At 29.2% G+C, this 24,046-nt stretch overlaps 2 protein-coding genes across 2 annotated transcripts; one reads left to right on the top strand and one right to left on the bottom strand.

Annotated features, from left to right (window-relative positions):
* Positions 1–221: 221 nt before the first annotated feature.
* On the bottom strand, positions 222–1,781 carry LOC120078247. The gene is made up of 3 exons (XM_039032472.1): positions 1,688–1,781; positions 1,209–1,546; positions 222–873 (listed from the first exon to the last, which is right to left on the bottom strand). Exons 1-3 carry the CDS (start codon positions 1,727–1,729, stop codon positions 525–527), a joined length of 729 nt encoding a protein of 242 aa, XP_038888400.1. The 5' UTR covers positions 1,730–1,781; the 3' UTR covers positions 222–524.
* Positions 1,782–11,116: 9,335 nt separating this feature from the next.
* On the top strand, positions 11,117–12,820 carry LOC120078223 (BURP domain-containing protein BNM2C-like). The gene is made up of 3 exons (XM_039032445.1): positions 11,117–11,235; positions 11,571–11,963; positions 12,013–12,820. The coding sequence occupies exons 1-3, from the start codon at positions 11,176–11,178 to the stop codon at positions 12,550–12,552; spliced, it is 993 nt and encodes a 330-aa protein (XP_038888373.1). The 5' UTR covers positions 11,117–11,175; the 3' UTR covers positions 12,553–12,820.
* Positions 12,821–24,046: the final 11,226 nt, after the last annotated feature.

Here is a 24,046-nt window from a genome sequence, read left to right as displayed (position 1 = left end):
TATCCTTAAAACAAAAGGAGGAAAAAAAGAAAATGACCTAGTTGAAGGTTCGCGAGGGGAGGGGGTATAGTTTCTTAAATTTGACCTTTTTTAGAAACATATTACTTTAAAAACAAGAAAGGTAAATAGTTATCAGATAATTCTGTTTTCCAAAATCATTTGAGAAACATGAATAGAAAAGTACCCCAAAGAAGTATACCATGCATCTAAAATCAAGTAGATATCATCAAACTTATTTCATTCATTTCATTATATAAAGTGTTACATTGTTTAACCCATTAATTAAAGTGTCTCCCACTTCATTTGGATAATGGAAGATTTCAACGGAGACAGTTTCCTCATAATTTTATTCATACATACAACTTATCTTTTTACCAAGGTCACTTCACATTCAACAGAAAAGTAAATTATACAAACCATGAAAATGTTGGATCATAGCAATAGAGGATTCATAAACGTTCCATCAATTTTCTTCACTTGACATTATTTATTTTCTTGATTTCCTCTCTTGCTGTTTAGATTTATTAAGCTTGTGCCACCTGTCTGTTAGCTTCATCCTGGTGAGCATCAACAAAGAACTCTTTGGCTTTTAGATTCTCCGGATAAAATGTGCCACTTGGTCGTGGTTCTAAATCTTTAGTAAAGAGCTTCGTTTTGACATCATCGGGATAAAACGAGGCACTTGGTCGTAGCTCTAAATCTTTAGTAAAGAGCTTCTTTTTGACATCATCGGGATAAAACGAGGCACTTGGTCGTGGCTCTAAATCTTTAGTAAAGAGCTTCATTTTGACATCATCGGGATAGAATGTGGCACTTGGTCGTGGCTCTAAATCTTTAGTAAAGAGCTTTGTTTTGACATCATCGGGATAGAATGTGGGCACTTGGTCGTGCTCTAAATCTTTAGTAAAGAGCTTTGTTTATATCATCGGGATAGATTGTGGCACTTGGCCGTGGCTCTTAAATCTTTAGTAAAGAGCTTCGTTTTGACATCATCGGGGATAGAATGTGCACTTGGCCGTGGCTCTAAATCTTTTAGTAAAGAGCTTCGTTTTGACATTATCGGGATAGAAATGGTCGCACTTGGCCGTGTGGCTCTAAATCTTTAGTAAAGAGCTTCTTTTGACATCATCGGGCATAGAATGTGGCACTTGGCGTGGCCTAAAATCTTTAGATAAAGAGCTTCGTTGTTTGCATCCTCGGGATAGAATGTGGCACTTGGCCGTGGCTCTAAATCTTTAGTAAAGAGCTTCGTTTTGACATCATCGGGATAGAATGTGGCACTTGGTCGTGGCTCTAAATCTTTAGTAAATTGCTTCGTTTTGATATCATTAGGATAAAATGTCGCACTTGGCCGTGGCTTAATATTCTGGACGAAAAGTTTTCCATCTACAAGCTTCAAGGTTTGGGTGCAATCGTCCATCTTATTCTCAGAAAGAAGTGAGTTTGGATCAGAATGGATAATTGTTTCATGAAACGATTTGTCGTCAATCAAATTTCTCCGATGACGATCTCCCAATTCATACCCTGATTCTATGGTATTCGCAAACTAAATTTTCAAAAAAAGAAACAAAAAAAAAATTAAAGAAGTGTACAAACATTCCAATTAGAAAATGTTGGTGGCATTGATCATGATCAATGGACAATAAATGTTTAGAAATAGGAGTAGATGAATGGAATTTGTAATTACCAAGATAAGTAAGAAGAAAGTGATGAAGCCAAGCCCTTTCATATTTTCAATTCACTTCAATAAAAACCAAGTTCCTCCTTTGCTGAGTTCCCTTGTAAAACGCTCTAATTCATACGCTATATATAGACATAATTGATATGGAAGGATGAACTTCTACCTCTCCATGAATAGCCTTTCAATTTTTTGGTATAGAATAATATCTAATAATTCAAGTAATGTTCCATAGACATAGTAATTGCTTTAATATGTTCCTACAATTATTCAATTCAATTATGGTGTGAGTTATTACTTCGAGTTCAATAATGCAAAAGAAAAAAAAGAAAAGAAATATATATATATATATATATTAAAATAATCTGATAGGATCATTTTTATGTATATAAATCAGAATTTTAAGTCTTGTTTTATAACCATTTGACTTTAATGGCGAAACTAAGATTTTTGTTCACGAGACTTTATCTAATATTTTATACAAATAAAGAAATAAAAAATATATAATTAAATTTAATTATTAATTTAATACGTTACCATGGTTTTAAGTGAGTTGTTTTCATGTTACAAGATTAATCTATCTTCTTTATCTTATCACTCATTCTAATTTTACAAAAAAAAACATTTTTATCATTAGATCTTTCAACGATTCATATTTTAGTGGCGTATTCTTTCATATTTTTTTATACTTCTTTTACCTTTTTTTTTTTTTTCCTTCATTGGAGTCTCCTAGTCGTTTTCCCTTTTTTTTTTTTCCCATTAATAAATGATTTGAAATTTAAAATCGTACAAATCATTCAACAAATACATCATCCCCTTCATTAAATTAACTACATTTCTTACTCTCTTTTTTTCTTGTTTTTTTTTCCCATTTTCTTTCAAAAAATATGTTTATTGTCTTATTTCATTTTAGTCAAGAACCTCTAAAATTATAAATGAAAAAAAATCATTTTTTTAATATTTTTATTAATTTTAATGTAGTACCCCAGACCCAAGATTCGAAGTTCGAATTCAACACCTAATGGCTCTAACTTTATCCTACATCTCCTACGACTCAACAATGTCATCCTTGCTTGTCTTGAATACTTCCAAGGATGAAGACTATGCCCACAAACCATCAGAGTCATTTTAGCATGCTTTGTCCTGGAGGTCATCCAACATGAAACTTTTAAGCTAAGCAAGCTTACTTGTTATATATTTGATATCTTCTCGTGAACTTGTTCTCAGTGAATCAAGATAGTACACCACGTCATCATACACATTGATAACAATTAACGACCAATGATCACTAAATAAAATACACAACTAAATAGTATGGAACATGAAGGTAGTTCATTACATTAAGGTAGAACATAGTACAAAAAGTTCTCAAGTACAATGATCCCAACACAATTCTACATTGGAACAAATCAAGAAAAGGTAGAACATGAGTATATGGGTTTTGAACATGAGTATAACTAATTATACTTACTCGTGGTTATAAGGAGCAATAACTAATTGACCGTGTTCAGAAGACATTAATCTACTACAAAGGTTCCGAGCTCTAACTTCTCGAGTATGATATGGATCTACAAAAATATATTTCGACCCTTTGTTTGAATCAACATTGAACGAGTGTAAGTACCTACAATAATAAATCAAACACATTAACTTACTACTAATTAATAAAGTGATAATATATCATAAACAAATAACATTTACTTACGCAATATAAGCCACCATTGATAAAGTCTTCACTTTTTGCATGCTACAAAACTCGATCACATCTTCTCGCAAAACATAACTCTTTCGACCAAAACCAAAGAGCTCAATAGGTAGTTGGAGGAAATACTAGTCCCATCAATCATTTTTAGCGAATGAGAATAGACTTCAAGAATATTGATAAATTGGATGGTGCACTAGTAACTTCATTCTCTTTCGGCATCATCTTTGAAGCTTTTTCCTATCACAATGAAGATAGAACATGAATAAAATGTTCATTCCTAAATAAGATAGAAGAACATGAGACTTATACAATTCACCTTCTAGATCGTGGTACACTAATAGCAGACACTTTCTCATCCTTTCCCGCATTCTCTGAAACTTTCTCCTAAAACCACAAAGTTATAATTTTATAAGTAACTAATAATAAATTTACCATAAATTTAACCTTCAAGATTGGTTATACAGTAATAGCTTCCATCTCCTTCACCGTCTTCCCTTCCTTAATCTTTTTGGATTTTATTCTTGTACAGACCTTACATTACTTGACATGAAAATCGTGTCAAGTAAAGGTTCGCGTGAAAATATCCGAAATATTTCGTCAATCTCCACTTTTTTAACCACTTTACTTGACATTTTTTTTATCCAAAATCATATTACTTGACTTTTTTTCCACATAAACATCAAGTAATTAAAAACTACAAGTGTCAAGTAATGTAGATTTTGAAGTAGTGCACCGAAAAGATGCACTAAAAAAGGGCCATCGGTCGTTGAATCATAGGCCAAGGGTGTTATAGATGGTATCAGAGCATAACCTCTCCTAGTAAGATTTGATCCGATGACGAACTAAGCGAAAGTTGGTGGGCATGTAACACTTCGAGTTTAGCAAAGAGATATGAATGAACTGAGATCACATCCGAATGAAAGGGATTCTGAGGATATGGCAGTATGGTTAAGAAAAGTTTAAAATTAAAAGTCACTCCTTATACAAACAAGATATACCTTAAACTTTACTAATTTGATATTCGTACGTGTTGGATAAAGTTTAAAAAGATATCTCAATTATAAAAGTTTAATACAACTTTAATCATAAAAGAATATATAAACTAAACATGTTTGCAAAATAATAAATAAACTAAAATATTTTGTACGGTTCTTTTTAAAAATTTCATGATAGTAAAAAAAAAAATCTTTTTATTTTGATTGGAATGATTTGACTTCTTGATTCCAAACTTTAATCTAAACCAAATATTGTTATTTTAAAAAAAAAAATCATGCTCACGTTAAAAAATTGTATTTGTTATTTTAAAACAAAATATTTTTTTAATTATGTGATAATTTTCTCTTAATTAAAAACAAGATCTCCTTTTTTATAAATTTGTAAAAAGAAAAAAAAAAAGCTGACAAAGAAGAAATATAGATGATAACATTTTTTTAAACTCAAAATTTTAAAAAAAAATAGTAATAAAAAAAGAAAATAAATATAGGAGATGCCTTATGGAAAACTCAGATTCAATTTAGCTATTTATTCATCAAGCTTAGATTTCAAATATTAATTTGATTTTATTTTGAATCAAATCTTTTTAACTGGTTATTGTTTGGTGATAAAAGGTTAAAAGGAAAAAAGTTTTAAAGTGCAGATTAAAAAACAAATCCAACCATGATTAAAAAAAAAAAAAAAAAAAAAAAAAAAAAAAAAAAAAAAAAAAACAGTAATAATCAAGATTTTAAAGTCAACGATAAATCGAAGGGTTAAAAATGATTTAATTTTTATAATTAAAATAAAATTATCAAATATATCCATATTGACCACCAAATAAAATGACATATCTTTGATTTAATCTTCATAGTTGAAATAATATTATTTCGTACATCCAAGTTTTTATAATTAAAATACTTATCTATTATTAGATAGAATGAGATTTAAAAAAAAAAAAAAAAAAAAAAAAAAAAAAAAAAAAAAACTTATGATTTAACGTGAATTGCAATTAAATAAAATGCAAATTTAAAATGTTTAAAAAAAAAAGTTCTTATCATTTAATGTGAATTAGAATTAGATAAAATAAATTTTTTTTAACCAAAAAAAAAATCAATGGTTAGATTACATCATATAACTCTATTACCATAGACTAAAAAGGTAAAAGGGAAAATCAAAAATTTCCCATAGTCCTTGTAAATAATATAGATGTCCAATATTTACAATTTAAAATCAATAGAAATTATATTTATTTTATCATTTATATTTCCTCTATAAAATTATATTTAAAAAAATCAACTACCTCTAACACATTACATATTTATTATTCATTAACTCTTATTTATTATCACTTTTATTATGTTTAAATTTCATTATGTCATATATTTATTATTTAGATTTAATTTAAAGTATATTCATTTAAATATTATATATTCTAAAGATTTCTGAACGTGGTCCTCAAACTAGCTTTATTTTTTAAAAAAATGATGAAGCAAAAAATTTAGAATATTTTTTAATCCATTTATATTTATTTGTGATATTAAAAATTTTATCTTAAATATCTCAAAATAATAAAAAAAAAATATTAAAATGTGTATTCTTTTAAGATATAAAATTTAATAAATGAAGAACATTACATATACATGCATATTCGAGTTGACCTAATAATAAGTTTGTTACGAAATATGCCTCGATTTGAAAGAAAGATTTCAGAAAGGAAATGGACCACAAATCTTTTATTTAAGAAGAAATTTGAGTATGCTCAAAAGAGATTACAACCTATTTTTCGATATTAAAAGGTCTTTGGGATGAGTACATCTCTTACCAACTAAGTGTGGAAACTGATATTCCACTAAATAAATTTTTGTATTTAAGATGAGATTTACATATGGAATTTATAGAAAGGATGATAACCTAATTATAGCCCAAATATATAAATTAAGGTCTAAATATCTCAACATCCTTCCTCAAACTCAAGGTGATAAAAACAACTTGAGTTTGCAGGCGAATAAACTGAAACAACTGGATGATAGAAACTAAGAATCAATTTTGAATCAAAACACAGTCCATCTGGGTGGAAAGTAAAAACCCATGAAGAACTAGATCACAGAGAACTTCTGGGCTAGAAATAGGAACTTACGAACTTCTAGGTTGGAAACAAAAACCTTAATAGAGATTTTAAAAAAAAAAAAAAAAAAAAAACCCACGAACTTCTAAGCTGAAAACAGAGATCTTTGAATGCCAGATTCAAAAACGGAACAGAACAGAGCTAAAACCTATTAACAAAGACAAACCAAAACTAGGCTTGACTGAACCAAACCAAAACTAGGTTTGTCAAAAGCAAAGCATCAAGTGGGTTTAGGTTTTGTTTGGCGGCAGATCTGGGCGAGCATCGAGTAGGGGGAGCTAGTGGGGGAGCATCAAGTTGGTGAGGATCGAGTAGATGAGAATCGAGTGAGGGATCGAGGATCGAGTTATGGACCGGATCGAGTTCTGGACTAGATCGAGTTCTTTATAGTGGGGATTGAGGATGAGATTCTTTCATAATAGCTACAGTAGAGATCGAGGATCGAGTTCTTTCACAGTATCTACAAGATCTAGGATCGAGCATTTCAGCTTGGAGATCGAGGGTCGATAACTTGATTGAGGCAAATCTATAGATTTGACCAATCTACGTGGCTGGAATGGTTGGGGGTTCACATCTAGAGAATCTGAACAACAAAACTAAAGCGAATCAAAGATGGATTAGTGCGTACTAAATTTTATGATTTTTTTAGTTTTTGGTTTCAAGGTATTAGTATGATGAAAATCTATTAATGATAGACAAATATAGAATTCTATCTCTGTTTATCACTGATAGACAATGATAAAAGAATTTTATCATTGTCTACCTGTTAGTTGCTTATAGATTTCTAACACTGCCTATATGTTACTTGGGTTGAGAGTACCTGTTAGTTGCTTATAGATTTCTAACACTACCTATATGTTACTTGGGTTGAGAGTATATTACGTCAACGACGTGAAAAATCAAGAAGTTTCTTAATAATAGCTCTTTATTCTTTGTTTGATTGTTTTGGAATATACACAATTGATAGATAGTTTATGATACATACACTAGACATTGTTATTGAAAATTGTGTTGCTTTTAGATTTATTATCAATGTCTATCAATAATAGAAACTTATCCAAGTTTACCAGTGTCAATCAATGATAAGAACTTATGGAAGTCTATCATGGATACTAAGTGATAGAAATTGATACAAGTTTATCATTGATAGAAGTTGATAGAAATTTGACATTTTTCTTTCTTTTACTATTTCTATAAATAGTTTTACATTTTTTTTTTATCTGTGAAAATTGTATGTATAAAAAATCTCAATATAATTGTTTACACTTATAAATATTACTACAATTTTGATAAATATCCCTAAAATACATTGATGAACAATCAAGTATTTATTCTATGAAATAGTTATTGGAAAATATTTGGTGAAAGAATGTGTTAGAAATGTTTTATTTATTTATAAAATAATGCTTCTTAATTTCGTAATAAAAAATTGTATTACCTTAATAAATGCATGTACAATAAATTAGAATTCTTTATGACTAAAGAGACCCTTTCACAGTGTTAATCACTATATTAAAATTGAACACTGTAAATTTGTGGCAAGCATATAAATTTATTTGGAAATCAAATCTCTATTTTGAGATGGATATATACAAGGGAGAGTTTTGGATGTGGTAGATAGCAAAGTTATCAAAATAATGAAAATTGTTATTCATACAAGGGAATAATGAACCCTAAGTCTAGGTAGGATTTTTCAAGTCAATAAACTTGCCATCAATTAACTTCATGAAATTTCTATAAATGTCGAGATATTTCTTATTGAAAATACATCTCACAATATATAATATTGATAAGATACGATTACTTCATTCATTATCAATTGGTACTGAAAGAAAATTTCATCATCTATAAGAGATGTATTCTATCCAAAAAAAAATGAAATTTGATGATCTTTCGTATAAAAAAGTTATCGTTATTTTAAACACAAAATTGAAAGTGTATGCTTAATTTGGTAACAGTTTGATTTTTAATTTTTATTTTTGAAAGTTAGATTTGTTTTGTCACAATCTTTTATTTGTAGTTTTTATGTTTTCTGTATAAACATTTGAATTCTGAGTCAAATTTATCAACTTAGTTAAAATATCTGACAACACATCCTGATTCTTTTTCTCTAGAAGTTCAAAATTTATTATTTTAATTTTGAAAACACTCCAAAAATATTAAAAATAAAACACAAAAACTAATAGATTGAAGTGGTGCTTATACGTCTTAGTTTTTAGAATGGGTCTTAATATAAACGATATTAACCAATATTGTAATTTAACAATAATTTGAATTTGGACCTTAATAATGGCAATATTTTATTTTATTTTATTTTTTGCAAAGGTATTATGATTAAAGTGTGGGGTGGTGGAATCGAACCTCTAACTTCAAATCAATAGTACAAGTATTATGCCAGTTGAGTTACGCTCATATTGGCAATAATTACAATAATATAGAGGATTATTAACCAAAATTATTAAAACAAGAAATAAACATAAACCTAAAAGGTGTGAAAACAAGGTCTAAGTGGATGATTTGCTGTGTATTTTTATTGATCAATTGTACAGGTATAAATAGCTTGGTACAACACTAAAATTAGCTGACAAGAATCCCCTAACAAAACTCAACTAATAAAATGATACTTAGACTTTGCAATCTGAAAATCCTAAAAAGTAGTTTACAATTTAACAAAGGGTTGAGTTATCTTTAGAAAGAAAATAAAATTAATAAACAAACTAGTAAATTTTGATAACGTGATTTTTTTTTTTTTTTTTTTTTTAAGTTATCAACGTCCTCGACATCCATACATGAATATAGTTTTAGGAGAGAAAAAATATTATTTTTTTGGTTAATTTTTTGTATGGTTTCATTTTATATCGAGGCTTTAAAATGTTGCAGTTTTGTCAAATTTTTACACTTTAATTCTTGAATTTTCACTAATATTCACTTTTTGTCTTTATAATTAATTAATGTGTATTAGTTAATCTAAAATAATTAAGATAATTATCATAATTAGATTAGTGTTTCATAAATTTTCTATCATTAATAGAATTAATTCAAGAGGTACATCATAATTATTTTAAATTAACTAATTGAAAGTTGATGCTAAGTACCTAAAAGCAAGCATTACGAGCATTAGTTACGTCGAAGTAAAAGTCTAAAACTTAACAATATACTTAAAATTCAAAGATAAAAATGTAACATTGTAAAATCTGAAAGATCAAATAAAAATTAAACTCGAAATAGTTATTTTTCCCAAGTTAATTTTTACATATGGCTCCACCTCTATATCACAACTATAAATTTCAAGAATGTTAAATGGCCAATATGGTCCATACGGTTTGGAGGGTGTTAATATTTAATTTTTATGATTTTTAATTAGAATTAAGTCCCTATAGTTTGATAAAATTCTCCAAGACTATTTATGTTTGAGGATTTTATCAAAGTACAGAAATTATTTATGAAGTTTTATCAAATTATAAGGACGAATAACTAATATTTAAAATTATAGGACTGTATTCTTACTTTCTCCAAATTATTAAGACCAAATAATTTATCATTTAACCTTTTTAATATAAGCATGTGTATAAGTCCCCAATTTAATCAGAATATTATTTAACAATAAGGAAAACCTACTTTTATTCATAATTCATAGTTTAATATATCATATTTAAAGATTAGGAAGTCTATTATCCACTAATAAACCGATAAGTTAATTATCTCTATAGCTTCATTTTGGATTGTTGTAGGTTTTAAAATAATAGTTGATATATGTGCTTTTAAAAAATCAATGGAATAAATTAATGTCGGGCAAATTTAAGTTTGCAACTTTAAAAAGTAGGGATTAGTGTTTTGTAAATAAATATTAAATTATTCCATTTTAGTTATAATACCTAAAATCTATCACTAAAGTTTTTATTTTTTTATAATATATATTTTAAATAATTGTGTAGAATGATATTTTTTATTCACTCCAAATTAATTTTAAAATATCAGGAGAAATAGTTTTATTTAAAAGAAATCCAATATGGTGTAATTATTTTAAAATCATAAGACAGATTTTGATTGGTTAAGAAAGAAATAAACCAATGAAATTAATCTTAATTTTAAAGAATAAAATTAATTTAAAACCGTATCTGATTTTGGGAGAATCCAAAAATTGGTAGAAAAAAATAGATGTAAAATGAATGTATTTTAAAAGTGATTTTAACATATCTAATCTATTTTATCAAACACAAAAAATGGTTAAAGATTTACTTTTAATCACTTCTATCACATCCAAACAACTCAATGCAGGATTGGTTGTCACTATCTAAATAAAGCAGATTATTTCTGCTTTATTTAAAAATAAATAAATAAATGAATAGATAAGATTCTTTCTAGATTTGGTTCCCTAAATAACCATAAATTTATAACTCTTTGGAAGCTTACACAATATAATCAACATGGAGGATAAACTAAAATGAGCAATGGCCGACATTATATAAAATCATAGACTAAATAAATTAAAAAAAGACAATACTTCATATCATCAACTACTTCCCATTTAATCATTCATAAAAAAATAATTAATAATTAATAATTAAAAAATAATAAATAAAAATAAACTACTTCCAAGTTTATTATTCTACACCACAGTTTTATATCTCATCCCATTTTATTGCACTTGAGGTAGAGAAGTTGAAAAAAAAAACACTTGAGGGAAAAAGGATGGAGGGCAGCAGACAGGCTTCTTGGTTCATCTTCCTAATTCTTCTATTTCTTCTTATGGTGAAGCTTCACAAAATTAAGAAAAGAAAAAGTGTTTAATTCAAAATTTTATGTGTTGTTACCAAAGTTATTAGTTTTATGTTATTTAAATTTATGCTTGTTCTTTTTCCCTCTCAATTTCCTTTATATACTTTGATCAACGTATTTCTTAAATAAAGTTTAAATTCATAGGAAAATCTCAAAAATAATTTTTTTTAAAAAAATTTGGTTTAGTTTTTAAAAACATTTATGGATACAAAATGGATTACAAAGCAGTTAGAAAACTAACACGAAAATTTATAAGTATCAACTTTTCGTGAGGAAAAAAAACTCACAAATTATTTCATATTGTGCAGTTTGCTGAAGGAAGAGTTGAAGCTTCCATGGGTGAAATCGATGAGAAGAGCAAGCAAATTGAAATGAAGGATTTTATTGAGGCAACATCAAGTACACAAAATCCCATCATAAAAATGGTGACACAGATGGGAAATAATATTGAAAATTCCCAAGATGATAAATTTCCGAAGAAGAAGAATAATAATAATGATGATTCTTCTTCATCATCATCTCATATGAATCACAATATAAACCCTTTACTCATAGTTTTCTTCACAATCAATGACCTAAAGGTTGGCAAAAAACTAGCAATCTATTTCCCCAAAAGAGACCCTTCAAAATCCCCTCCATTTTTACCCAAACAAAAAGCTGATCAAATCCCTTTTGCCTTCAAACAACTCCCTCATATCCTCCTGTCTCTTATACACATCTAGATGTGTATAAGAGACAGCTCATATCCTCTCTTATTTCTCCTTCCCTCCAAATTCCCCTCAAGCTCAAGCAATCAAAGAAACCCTCCAACAATGTGAGCTCAAACCCATCAAAGGAGAGACCAAATTTTGTGCAACTTCCATGGAATCAATGATGGATTTTGTAAAAACATCCTTAATATTTCCAACAAAATCTTATTCTTCATCATCCTCATCATTTAAGCTTCTCAAAACTTCACATCTTACTAAATCCAATGTCCATTTCCAAAATTACACAATCTTTGATACCCCTATGGAAATTGCAGCTCCTAAGCTTGTGGCTTGTCACACCATGCCATATCCTTACGCCATTTATTATTGTCATTACCAAGAAGGAGATAATAATGTGTTGAAAATTGAATTGGAAGGTGAAAATGGAGATAGAGTTGAAGCTTTGGCAATTTGTCATATGGATACTTCTCAATGGAGCTCTACCCATCCTGCCTTTCAAGTCCTCAAACTTCAACCAGGGGACATGCCCATTTGCCATTTCTTCCCTGCTGATGATTTTGTTTGGATTCCTGTTGCTTGAAACCCTAGTGATTATGTAATATTAATCTCTCTTTAATTCCAAAAATAAATAAATACCCCTTGATGATAATATATAGTAATTCCAAAAATAAATACATCTTGATGATAATATATAGTAAGATATATAGAAGCTTTCTGATGATGGAAGTGAAGATCAAAAGTTCGAATACCCGCATCTTTGGCTTGTTTTGAACTAGGTAAAGAAAAATAATAGTATGGTTGGGTATCTTCATGTTGTCATGTATTAGCATGTTTGTAATATGTATGGGTGTAATTTTGAATTTTTATATCTTTGATTATATGCAATGTATAAATGTAATATTAGTATGAATAGATCTAACTTTTTTAGTTTATTGTATTTTGATTTTTCAATATCATGGAAATCTTACAAATTAGAAGAGGCTTCCTAATATATCTCTAAATCTAAATTGGTGTCCTTTATGCAAACAAAGTGGAGAAAATATGGACCATTTGTTCATTCATTGCAATGTTGCCAACCATCTCTGGAACAAACTTCAAAATCTGCTGAGATCCCCTACCTTGTAATGTCGTTTTAGACCCAGTTATTGTTGAATGTTACGAAGGGACGTAGGGATGAGGAAGGTGTTAAGAATGTGTAAATTTAATTGAGATATTTGGATGCTCTTCCTAAAACACTATGTATCTTTTTGAAAAAAACCTTTTAAAATATTTCTTTAATTTTAAGCATGAACTTTTATGTTAATTTTGATTTTCATTGATTTTATATATAGTTTATGTCTGTGTATTAATATGGGGCGGGGTTCCAACTTTCCCTCCCCCACTTTGATGTTTTCTTATATTAATAAGTTATTTTAGATGTTATAGATTAGAGAGGCGTCGTTTTTTATGTAACATAGCTAACACATTGTTAGTGAACCACGTACATCTGTGTGTCGATTTTTCCCTACTCTACGTTCTTTTTTGTGTTCTTTAATTGTCGATTTCGCAACAGATAAAATTTTCTAGTTCTTTACCTTAATTTGTTTGGGAATTTAAATCTTTCTTCACACAATTCCTTCAAAGTTGTTTTTTTTTTTTTTTTTCTAATGTTATATTGACTAGGAAAACACATTCATTAAAATGTATAGAAAATAAAATAAAAAATTATATGAATTACCATGTAATGGTGCAACAAATTAAAATATAATGAACCAAAAAAATAGTAATAGGTCAGTTAATTGGAAAAATATTTATATCAATAACATATTATATATGAAATTAAAAGTTTAGAGGCCTATTAGACACTTTTAAGTTTAATTATCTATACACAAGACATAAATTGACACTCCATGAACTAAATTTTGTTAGATGCAGATGTCGAAAAGTTGCTGCTTTGTGGAATAGTCACTATCCTAAAAACAATTTCGACACGTCCTTGTGTCATCCAGTTCCTCCCTAAGGTTAACACATCTTCCAATTTCAAGCATCATCGGAAAATTGATTGGAAACAAGAAAATAATGCTCAAAACAGACTAAGCGAAGATTGAATATCAAAATACAGATCAATCGATTATTGAAAAATTAAACAGATAAATAATAAAATTTAATCAAAGTAGGATAAGTAATAAAAAGTTATTTCTTGCCATCTAACCGGGTGGGTGGCAGCAACAACGCAAACATGATGAAAGGATTATACTTCCACCACCTCCACAATTTAGAATCACTTCTAGCATGCCTTGGTATTTATACCGTTTAGGCATTGCTTAATGCTCAAATGTGGGACAACATTCTCTCGTTTTCTTTTAACTTTTGCTATGGGCCTAAGTCCAAAAGTCATTTTCAATAAATTTGTTATTTAAATTTTTTTGAAAAATTGGACAAATGACCAAAATGAAATTGTAATTTAGAAAAATGGCGAAACAAAATGTTCTTTGTAAAAATTGCCAAATGATTCAATCTAATACTATTAAAATTTTAAGAATGAACAAAATAACCCTACTGCCAAATCTCTACTATTATGGTGAATTTTAAACGAGAAATCTAACAACCTAAAATATAGTCGGATGAATTTAAATTTAGATCAAAGAAAATAAATAAATAATACTATCTAACTTAAGAAGCAAATCATATCTAATTTAGTTTTAAAAAACAATATCTAGAATAATATCACTAAAAAGTAACTTGGAGAAACAAAATCTAACAAACATAATTATAAATTAACCGCTAAAAATTAGAAATCAACAAATATCATGTATTAAAAATATTTAACCATGAAATAAGTAAATACCTTGTATTCAAAATAGAAGTTTGTATCATACAAAGCCCCACAATTAACCGCTAGTCATATGTCGTTCCACATAAACAATTGAAATCTTTATTAATCTAAACATGTAAATATCTTGTAATGACTAGTCTTTATCATATTTTGTCACATATCATAACTTAAATCTCACACATATTATGTAATAACCAATGTAATTTATCAAATTGAGTCATGTGCAAATACAAATACTACATATTAAAAAAACCATCCGTTAAACTGTACAAATACTTTTTACTAAAACCCCAAGTCTTTGATGGGAATCGTAGGAAACAACTTGGTTAAAATCTAAACTACTACCCTCTCCTTCTTCAACCATCCATGTTGTTGGCGGACTTCTTTATTGTTTAAACATTAGATTCACCAATACTAAATGCACCCCTGTTTCTCCTTCTTCAACCATCCATGTTGTTGGCGACCTCTCTAGGGGAAAAATTGTCTTTTCACGTCATTGAAGTTCTAAGTGCTCGATATCACTCCAAATCAACCCCGAACGACCCATAACACTTCAAAATGCATGATTTTCTCGGAAACCTACAAAAATAGACAATTAAACACATTATATCTAACAAGCATTTGAGATTTCGATTATGTTCGATTTGTTCATTCGACTCGGCTTGGCCATAGTGTTCACCCTAGGATTGAGGACTGATACAAGCCTATCCATATAAAGCACAAATGAGGCAGCTCTCTAAATTCTATTTGTTCATAATCATAAAACTTCTCGAACAAGCAATCACGTTTATATTATGACTCTGATACAAATTAACAATGACAACTAAACGTCTAACAATTATCTCCACAACATGGTAAGGTATTAGTTACTTGGGACATAAAGTATTAGTTACTTGGGACATAAATTTTCCTAACTTTGCTTTTAAACTCATCTAAAAGATCTCACACCAATGGAGATAATTTTCATAAATCATATCTTTGAAGATCACCTCCCCTAGCCAATATAATTTTGTTTGCACTCCTCGCGATTGATACCAAACACGAAGTCTCTGAAATGGTTTTTGCTTGGAATTTATAATCAAAATAACCTATGTAGTTTGAAGTTTGCTTCATCCAAATAATATGGTATAACTATGTAACATTAATTAATTTTTTGTGATCATCGGTCCTACTTGTGAATGCATTCCAATAATCCTCTATCTTTACTTCTAACGTAATATTATAAATAAAAAAAAAAGTAAAAAAAAAAAAAAAAAAAAAAGAAATATTATTTTGTATGGGTCAAAATATGGTACTTGCGGTACAAAGAAGTTTAATTTTCAAATTTCACAACATTGCCTGCTTCAATTATATTATAGATACATTAATATACATGTGTGTGAACTAGTAGTTAACTATACATGTGCTTATATGCATCTAGATTTTCAAGATAATTTCCAAAATGAACATCATATATGCATTAAAATTTTTAAGATAAATTGTCAAAACGAGCACATTTCAAATAGCTTAACGTTCTATTGACTCAGAAGTTAGATTCAATGACGATACATCAAAGAAAGAGTGAATAGAGAGTTGTCTACCAATTTTAAATTTAATTGAACACAAAATACTAGAAAATGTGAAACCTTTAAACCTAAATCTATAATTTGAATTTTGTTCGCAATGTTATATCAAGAAATTAATAATTAATAATGTTTTATTACAATAACTTTTGGGGAAAAAATAATGTTTTACTTTAGTAAACAACAGAATTGTCAACACATTAAGGCTAACTATGAAAATTTAAAATATTTTATTTCTCTCACAATTCTCTTGTAATTTTGTACCGTTGGATGTAGAAGAGATAAACTTTGCGAGTAGTTCGAATTTTTATCCGTGTTTGATAGAGGACTTGCAAATTTTCAAACTTGCCTCCAACTATAATTAAAAGACAATTACCTTGTGCGGTTGAACAATTTTTTAGTTCTTTGATTATTAATTATTCTAGAAGAAACTAGAACAATACACAACTAACAAATTACACATTTTTTAACTTGTAATCCAACGATTGTTTGAAACCCCATATCATAACAGTAATATATCCAACGGTTATTAAGAATTAGAGACATATGTGGAAACCCTACAATCCAACAATTGATATAAAAAGATAAACAGATCCTACGGTTGTTAAAAAGTAGATTGATTTCAAACATGCAATCCAACGATTGGTATTAAAGGAAAAACCACTTCTTAACAACCTAATTGAATATAATCTTCCCTCTAAAACTCCATTCTTTTCTCTTTATATCAAACCCTTTACCAATTCTCTGGCCATTTTCTTTTCTCATTAGGGAAGAACAAGAAGAAAAGACCTAAAAGATGAAAAACAATATCACAAACCAAACCAGTGCGCCCCACGGCAACCTTGACCTTCAACTCTCACTCCGGCCACCAGCTGGGGATCTCTCGCCCCCATCGCCCCTGCCTGTTGCCGTTTGTCGGGCTAGGGCAAATGCAATAACAAACATGAGAATCACTCGCAATTTAGGAACTCGTCGATCATCATCGAGACGTTGCAATTCTCGATCACCAAAGACGACCGAGGCAATCGAGCCACCATATCCATGGTCCACGAACCGACGAGCCGTGGTTCAAACCCTAAACGAGTTGAAGTCAAATCAAATCCTCACGATCTCTGGGGAAGTCAGCTGCCGGCAATGCCAAAGACAATACACAATCGAATATGACATGGTTTCGAAATTCGAGGAGATTGCAAACTTTGTGGAGGAGAACAAGAACTTGTTTCGCGATCGAGCACCAAGGTCATGGATGAACCCTAATTACCCAACGTGTCGATTTTGTGGACACGAGAACGGAGCGAGGCCTGTGATTCCGGAGGAATGGAGAAAGATCAATTGGTTGTTCTTGCTTCTGGGAGAAATGCTTGGAGTTTTGAATTTGAATCATCTGAAATACTTTTGCAGTTACACTAACAATCATCGAACAGGTGCAAAAAATCGTCTTCTTTATCTAACTTATATCACTTTATGCCACCAAGTTGATCCTTCCGGCCGATTCCGTCGAGTTTGAGCCAAGAATTTGGATTCTTAGTATTATTAGTATTATTATTATTGTTGCTTCTTTAATTATGTTTATGGTTTGATTAGGAATTAATTAATTAGGGCTATGTGTTGTAATTTTGGATTTCAAATGTGTTTGAAATCTCTGTGTTTAGTATTATTGTGTGTTTAATTTGGGTTTAGTTCAAATATACCAATTGAAAGCTAGCCTGGACACATAATAAAAATAATTGGTTTCAGTGATTGGCTTTGAATTGGTATATGTCTTTCTTATTAATGTTAACAAATCTGTTATTTCGATGTTGGTTATTTTATTTATTTGTTTTTATGATATTATGTATCCTTAGTAATTTTGGGTAAGTAATTTAAAGTGGGTAAATTTTAACTTAAATCATGATTATTTTTTTCTTAGCATCTTCATCATAGTCGAGAACATTGATTTTAAAAAAAATATATAGAATTATATATAAACAGAGAACTACAGTCAAGCTCAATTAGAGCTAACTAAGTACAAATTAGCATCATAATTATAAAAAAGAAATTTTTTATAGCATAGGGCCACCAAAGTGATGGTATCATCTCGCTTATCCTTGGAAAATTCTTTTGTTAGTCATTAGTAAATTATATATATATATATATAAATATATATATATTATATATATATATATATATATTATATATATATATAATTATGTTAAGTTAATATATGCTCCCAATTTAAAGAAACTAATCTAACTCAAAACCCCAACTTTGCTTGGATAAGCCTTTGATTTTTTTTATTTTTGTGTTCTTAAAATTGTGTTTATTTTCTCCCACAATTCTATTATCATGATTTTCATGATCTTCTTCCCTAGTAAATATAGATTTTTTTCAAAATGGTGGTAAATCGATATGGTGGGAGGATATTATATAGTGTTCTTGTACTATGCTCAAGGTGTTAAAGATGTGAACCTAATTTTTAAAATGAAAATGTAAATGGAAAACTGAAATTCAAGTATCTTGTTGGATTTTGAAAATGGAAGTGTAAATAGATTCATTCTAATTAATTGTTAAAATATTTCCATAGAATCATTCAGTAAGTACTAAAAAATCATTCCAAGAGTGAAAAATTATTGAATGAGGTTATGTACAGCACATAATTATAAGTTTAAAAAAAGATTATTAATTTAAGAACTGTACAAAAAGGAGAGTAATCAGTAAAAAATCGAGAAAGACGAGGAAGAACAATATAAATAACCTTTGGAATTCTAAGGAAAAAAAAAAAACAAAAACTAGTTTTCTAGACCCCTTTACTTATAGTAATTAAAAATAAATTTACATCACAATTATTTTAAATTAATTAGTAGACTCTTAAACCAACAGCGAATATATTAGTGGGAATTTTTATCGTTTTACAAATTTTATTTTTTGTTTTATTTTAAGATATTTTGAAAATATCTCGAATTATAAAACCTAAAATGAACCAAGGTTTTATTTACAAACAAGTAATGAATGGAATATTTTTAAAATTATAAGAATAGAATATTCAAAATAAACCTCAACTAATTTCGTCTCAGAAAAAATGGAGTTAAACTAAAATATTATTATTTTAACCTATTTTTTCTATATCTATATGTTTAGATTTAAAAAGATAATAATAGATACATTTTTAATAAGATAATAGAGGATAAATTTTAAGATAAATTTTAAAAGTAAGGATGACCACTTGAATTTAATTTTAATATTTTATCATCATCATTATTATTATTATTTTGAAAAAGATTATTTGATACAAAGATTCTATTGTTTTAGATTTTCTTTTAAAGATTTTATTCTGAATTATGATTTATCTCTCCCTATTTTTTTTTTTTTTTAACCTACTAACGAAGACTAGAGAAAGTACTAACCAAAGCCATTATCAATAGTACCCCAATCATTCTCTAACTCTCTCTCCGTCCACCATCGTCATCGCAATCTCCTCCTCCGCCACCGGAATATCCACCATTTCTCCATCAACTAAATAAACATTCCAACAATACAATTAATCAATTAAATAAACATTATACATTTAAGATCTATCAACTTAATATATTCACTAAAAATTCTATATGTTCAACTATGACCTTTCATATGAACACTCTTCACAAATTACAACAATATTTCTTTTTCACATGTACATGCACAAAATAAAATCCCAACTATTGTTTTTGTATACAAAACTCAACTTTTGACAAACACAAAAGTGACAAATTGTTTAATAAATAACCTCTCAACAAAGTACATTATTATATACATTGAGTTTTGAAGTCTAAAGATCGAGAACTAAGGGCTAGGCAAACCATGTTTAAGCAAATCAACCTGCAAAATAGAATAAAGGGCGATAATATCAAATTTCAAAATATAGAAATAAGTGTTAAGATACAACAATGACAAAAAGTCGCGCACAGGGAAAAATGTACATGATTGGTTTACTTTATGCAATGGAAAAATATCATACTCCAGACTTAAAAAATATCTACAACTTAAAGTTAGGGACTTACTAGGATTTCATTCATTTTCTTTTGACCATATCTAGCCTCAGGAGGAACAATTACCTTTCGCTACAAAAAAAAAAAAAAAAAAAAAAAAAAAAAAAAAAAAGATGGAAGAGATTTGAGAAAATATAATAAAGAGGAAGAAGATTATCAACAAATCAAACATATGCTAAAATTTAAAATAGAAGAATGCACATACCTTTCACCCAACTTTCACAACTTATCTTATCTACAAGCAATAAAAAAAATAGATAATATTGGAAGCTCAATCTCATCTACAAAATTTCATTCAAAACTACGAGAAAGTAATCCAATCTTATCTACAAAATTTCATTCAAAACTACAAAATATTGGAAGTCCAATTCTTCAAAATTTCATTCACCAAAATAACTGATAAACTCCAGATAGATTACCCAAAGTGTGGTTTGATTCGAATGTCACTTCAAAACTACAACAAGGTAATCCAAATTACGAAACATTCAATAATAATGATTACAAAACGCAAATTTCAGCAACTATGTAACAATCCCAAAAGAGTTTCAAGGCCTTAATACTTATCAAAACGTCCAAACATCATTAACTTTGCTAGACAGTGGCTCTAATCCCTTGAAATCTTTGAATTGAACATCAAAAATTGAAATCAACTCAATTATTAGACTAATACTTCAATGGGTAATAAAGAACTATTAATACTAACCTCAAAACTTACCAAAACTTTGCCAAGATCAGTCTCAAACCTATTGTTGAGCAACTCAACTCCTTTCAACACTTCAAAATCAATCTCATCACCAAACATTCAAACAATCAAATCATTGCAGAAGATGCACTATAAGAATTGTGGGTTTTAATGTTGGTTGGAAAAAGTGAAATCAGATATATAATGTCGGTTTTATTTTTTAAAAAAAAACAAATCTTTAATGTCAATTTTAAACCGACATTGTAGAGGTAACTTTAATGTCGGTTTTAAAGCGACATTAAAGATCTGCTTAATTTATTTCACTTTCTGTTTTCCCCCATTTTTTTATTTCCCTCTTCACTCTCCCCCTATTTTCTTTTTCCTCTCATGCTCACAGTTCCCTCTTCAGACTCTCTTCTTTCTCACTTCTCTCTTCCAAATCCTTGTCATTCGTCCGTCGATCGTGGGTGAAGAATCTGTCGTGGTGCAAATCTGGCCTCCATGCAGGTCTGTTCGTCGAGTAACCCGCACTGCCGCACCCAGTCGCCTGGATCTGTTGCTCGTTTCGCCAAGATTTTGAAGAGATATGAGATTTCTGCTACTTGTTCAGATATACTGATATTTCTTGTCGAGCAGCGGGTTTCTTGTGGATCCGAGCCCGAATCAAAATGCTCAGAGGCCATGTCGTATTTCTTGAATGAGCCGTTCTTGGCCCAGATCTGCTGCTCGTTCCATCGTGCAACTCGCTGCTTGTTCCGTTTTGATATTTCTTGTCGTGCTACCTTCATTCGTGGGTGGATCTTGTCTATTGCATAAAAAAAAAGGGTAACAGCGAAGAAGAAAAAGGAAAGAAAAAGAAAAGAAGAAGGATGAAAGATGAAATACCATCCCGGTTACTTCGGTAAAATTGGCTTAGGTTATTGGGTAACTTTTAGTTTATGATTTTGTTTCCAAATTAGTTTTGATATTGATTGTGGCATTATTCGAAGTATTAGATTAATGTTATCAAACTTTATGTTTCTTTTTCTTCACTTTGAACTCAGTCAAGATTTTGAATGTGTTTCTTGAATTATCATTTTTTCTTGAATGTTATATATTGTTAATCTCGCTAGTTTCATTGGCTTTCTATATCATTATTAAAGTCGCTAAATGACTAGAATGCTACTTGGTTGTCTCCATGTAAATGTAGAATATGGTAAATCAAATCATTGTCGATATTTTATATATAGGATATCAGTTTTTACTCGACATGCTAGCTTTTCGCTATTTTTCTACATGGTCTCTGCTCCCAATCTTTTGATATGAGTCATCCAATTAGATTGGTAATGTTGTATCTATTGATTTTCTTATAGATACTTGCAGAAAAATGATCTAGTTTGAAGGCCTTTTTTCATAAGTTATTCCAAACACGATATTTCACTTGGGAGTAATTTTCAAAACCTAAAACTGGAATGTTGTATGATTTAAGATTGTACTCATACTTTTGTTATTGTGTTGTTGTTTCCAAGTTGTTTCTATAGTAGACACTTTGAACAAGTGGAAGAAGAAAGAGGCAAAATGGGTATTTGAGTTTGTCTACTTCAATGTTCTAGTTTAGTACTTCAAAACTCTCCTTGTAGATTTCTTCAGACATTCTTCACGTAGGGTAGTGTAGAGATTTGTGGAGTCATTTCTTGATTTTTTAGAAATAGAAATGTAATGAAGTTGTTTGCAAACATCACAAATTCTCGGCATTGAGAGAGATTTGAGATTTCGTAAGTAACTCAGCGAGTGCTTTCTAAGAAAGACTTGACTTGTATTATTGTTTCAGAACAATTTATGAACTTGAAGAAGCAACAAAATTTAATTTCGTATTAGAGAAAATCTCTTTTTCGAAATACTATAGATCTTGAAGAACATCGCTCGGAGAAGAGAAAATGTCAAAGACATCATTTTGATGTTTATGAGAAATACAAGAAGAATGGGGTATTTTCTTAACTTAGTTATGTGTAAATCCCGATCTATTGATTGATTGTTGGATGTTTAGATTTTGTTATTGCTCCATAGAACTACATGTTAGATTTGTGATATGTTTCCATCTGTTAGGCATTTTATTCATTGTTAGCTTTTCTTGAAGTAATTATAGAAAAGTCTAATTCTAAGGACACAGGTCTCGAAATTAATCTTTAGAGTTCTCATTTCTTATGTGATAGATGGTTATTAAGAGTTCTCCTTTCTTATGCTAACTACTTGTGTTTGTTGACTTTTGAAATCACTTTTTTCTGTAGATTTGGTGGTTTATTGTGACATTTGTTTCGATTGACGAAATTTTGAACTTTGCTGAGTTTTTATTTTTTGGCTTTTCTTTTCATTGATAGGAACTGAGTCCATGAATTTGGAGGTATAAGATCGAATGTCCATGTGACAACTTTTGAGATTTGAAGTCAAGTGAGTAATTAGATCTGATTTTTTGTAAATCATTGTTATTTATGTTTGAATGTCTGAAGAAACCTACAAGGAAAGTTTTTGTAAATCATTATTGTTTTTGTGACAACTTTTGAGATTTGAAGTACATTGTGAGCTAAATTTGCTTATTGATATATGTGTTCTTGAATATTCATTTTTTGGAAATTCTAATAGTTTTGTTGAGAACAAGTGGTTATGGAATATTATTGGGAGTGTGTTTGTTTGAACAGGTTCAAGATAAATTTTTGGTTTTGTTGTGGTAGCATCGTTATGCTGTTGAAAATTTTTCATCGTCTTCGTAGCTCATATCTAGGTAACCAAGCTTCTCTTCTTCAAGATCTTGAAAAAGAAGATTCTCTCATTTATTCAACGATTGAGTTTTCTTTTTTTGCAGGTGCAACAAAGAAGTAAATATTTGGTATCGCAACCTCTTTATGCTTTTTCTTGGGGAACTCTAGATCCAACACATTTACTACAAGAATTTTGCCTTGAATGTACAATTTATGCACATTTCTAATAATCACGGTTAGTTGAATATGAATTCTGATCACATTTTCACTTTTAAT

This window comes from Benincasa hispida, chromosome 5 (genome assembly GCF_009727055.1).
Source record: "Benincasa hispida cultivar B227 chromosome 5, ASM972705v1, whole genome shotgun sequence".
Lineage (NCBI taxonomy): Eukaryota > Viridiplantae > Streptophyta > Magnoliopsida > Cucurbitales > Cucurbitaceae > Benincasa > Benincasa hispida.
Note: the sequence above shows the minus strand (reverse complement) of the source record. Positions and strands in the feature narration are given on the sequence as shown.

Excerpts from the sequence above, each read along its gene's own strand:
- LOC120078223 (XM_039032445.1), top strand. The coding sequence starts at position 11,176 with ATGGAGGGCAGCAGACAGGCTTCTTGGTTCATCTTCCTAATTCTTCTA. Across the intron at positions 11,236-11,570 it reads TTCTTCTATTTCTTCTTATG|TTTGCTGAAGGAAGAGTTGA; the intron begins GTGAAGCTTCAC and ends CATATTGTGCAG. Across the intron at positions 11,964-12,012 it reads AACAACTCCCTCATATCCTC|TCTTATTTCTCCTTCCCTCC; the intron begins CTGTCTCTTATA and ends GCTCATATCCTC.
- LOC120078247 (XM_039032472.1), bottom strand. The coding sequence starts at position 1,729 with ATGAAAGGGCTTGGCTTCATCACTTTCTTCTTACTTATCTTG. Across the intron at positions 1,547-1,687 it reads CTTTCTTCTTACTTATCTTG|TTTGCGAATACCATAGAATC; the intron begins GTAATTACAAAT and ends TTGAAAATTTAG. Across the intron at positions 874-1,208 it reads GAGCCACGGCCAAGTGCCAC|ATTCTATCCCGATGATGTCA; the intron begins ATTCTATCCCGA and ends CCAAGTGCCCAC.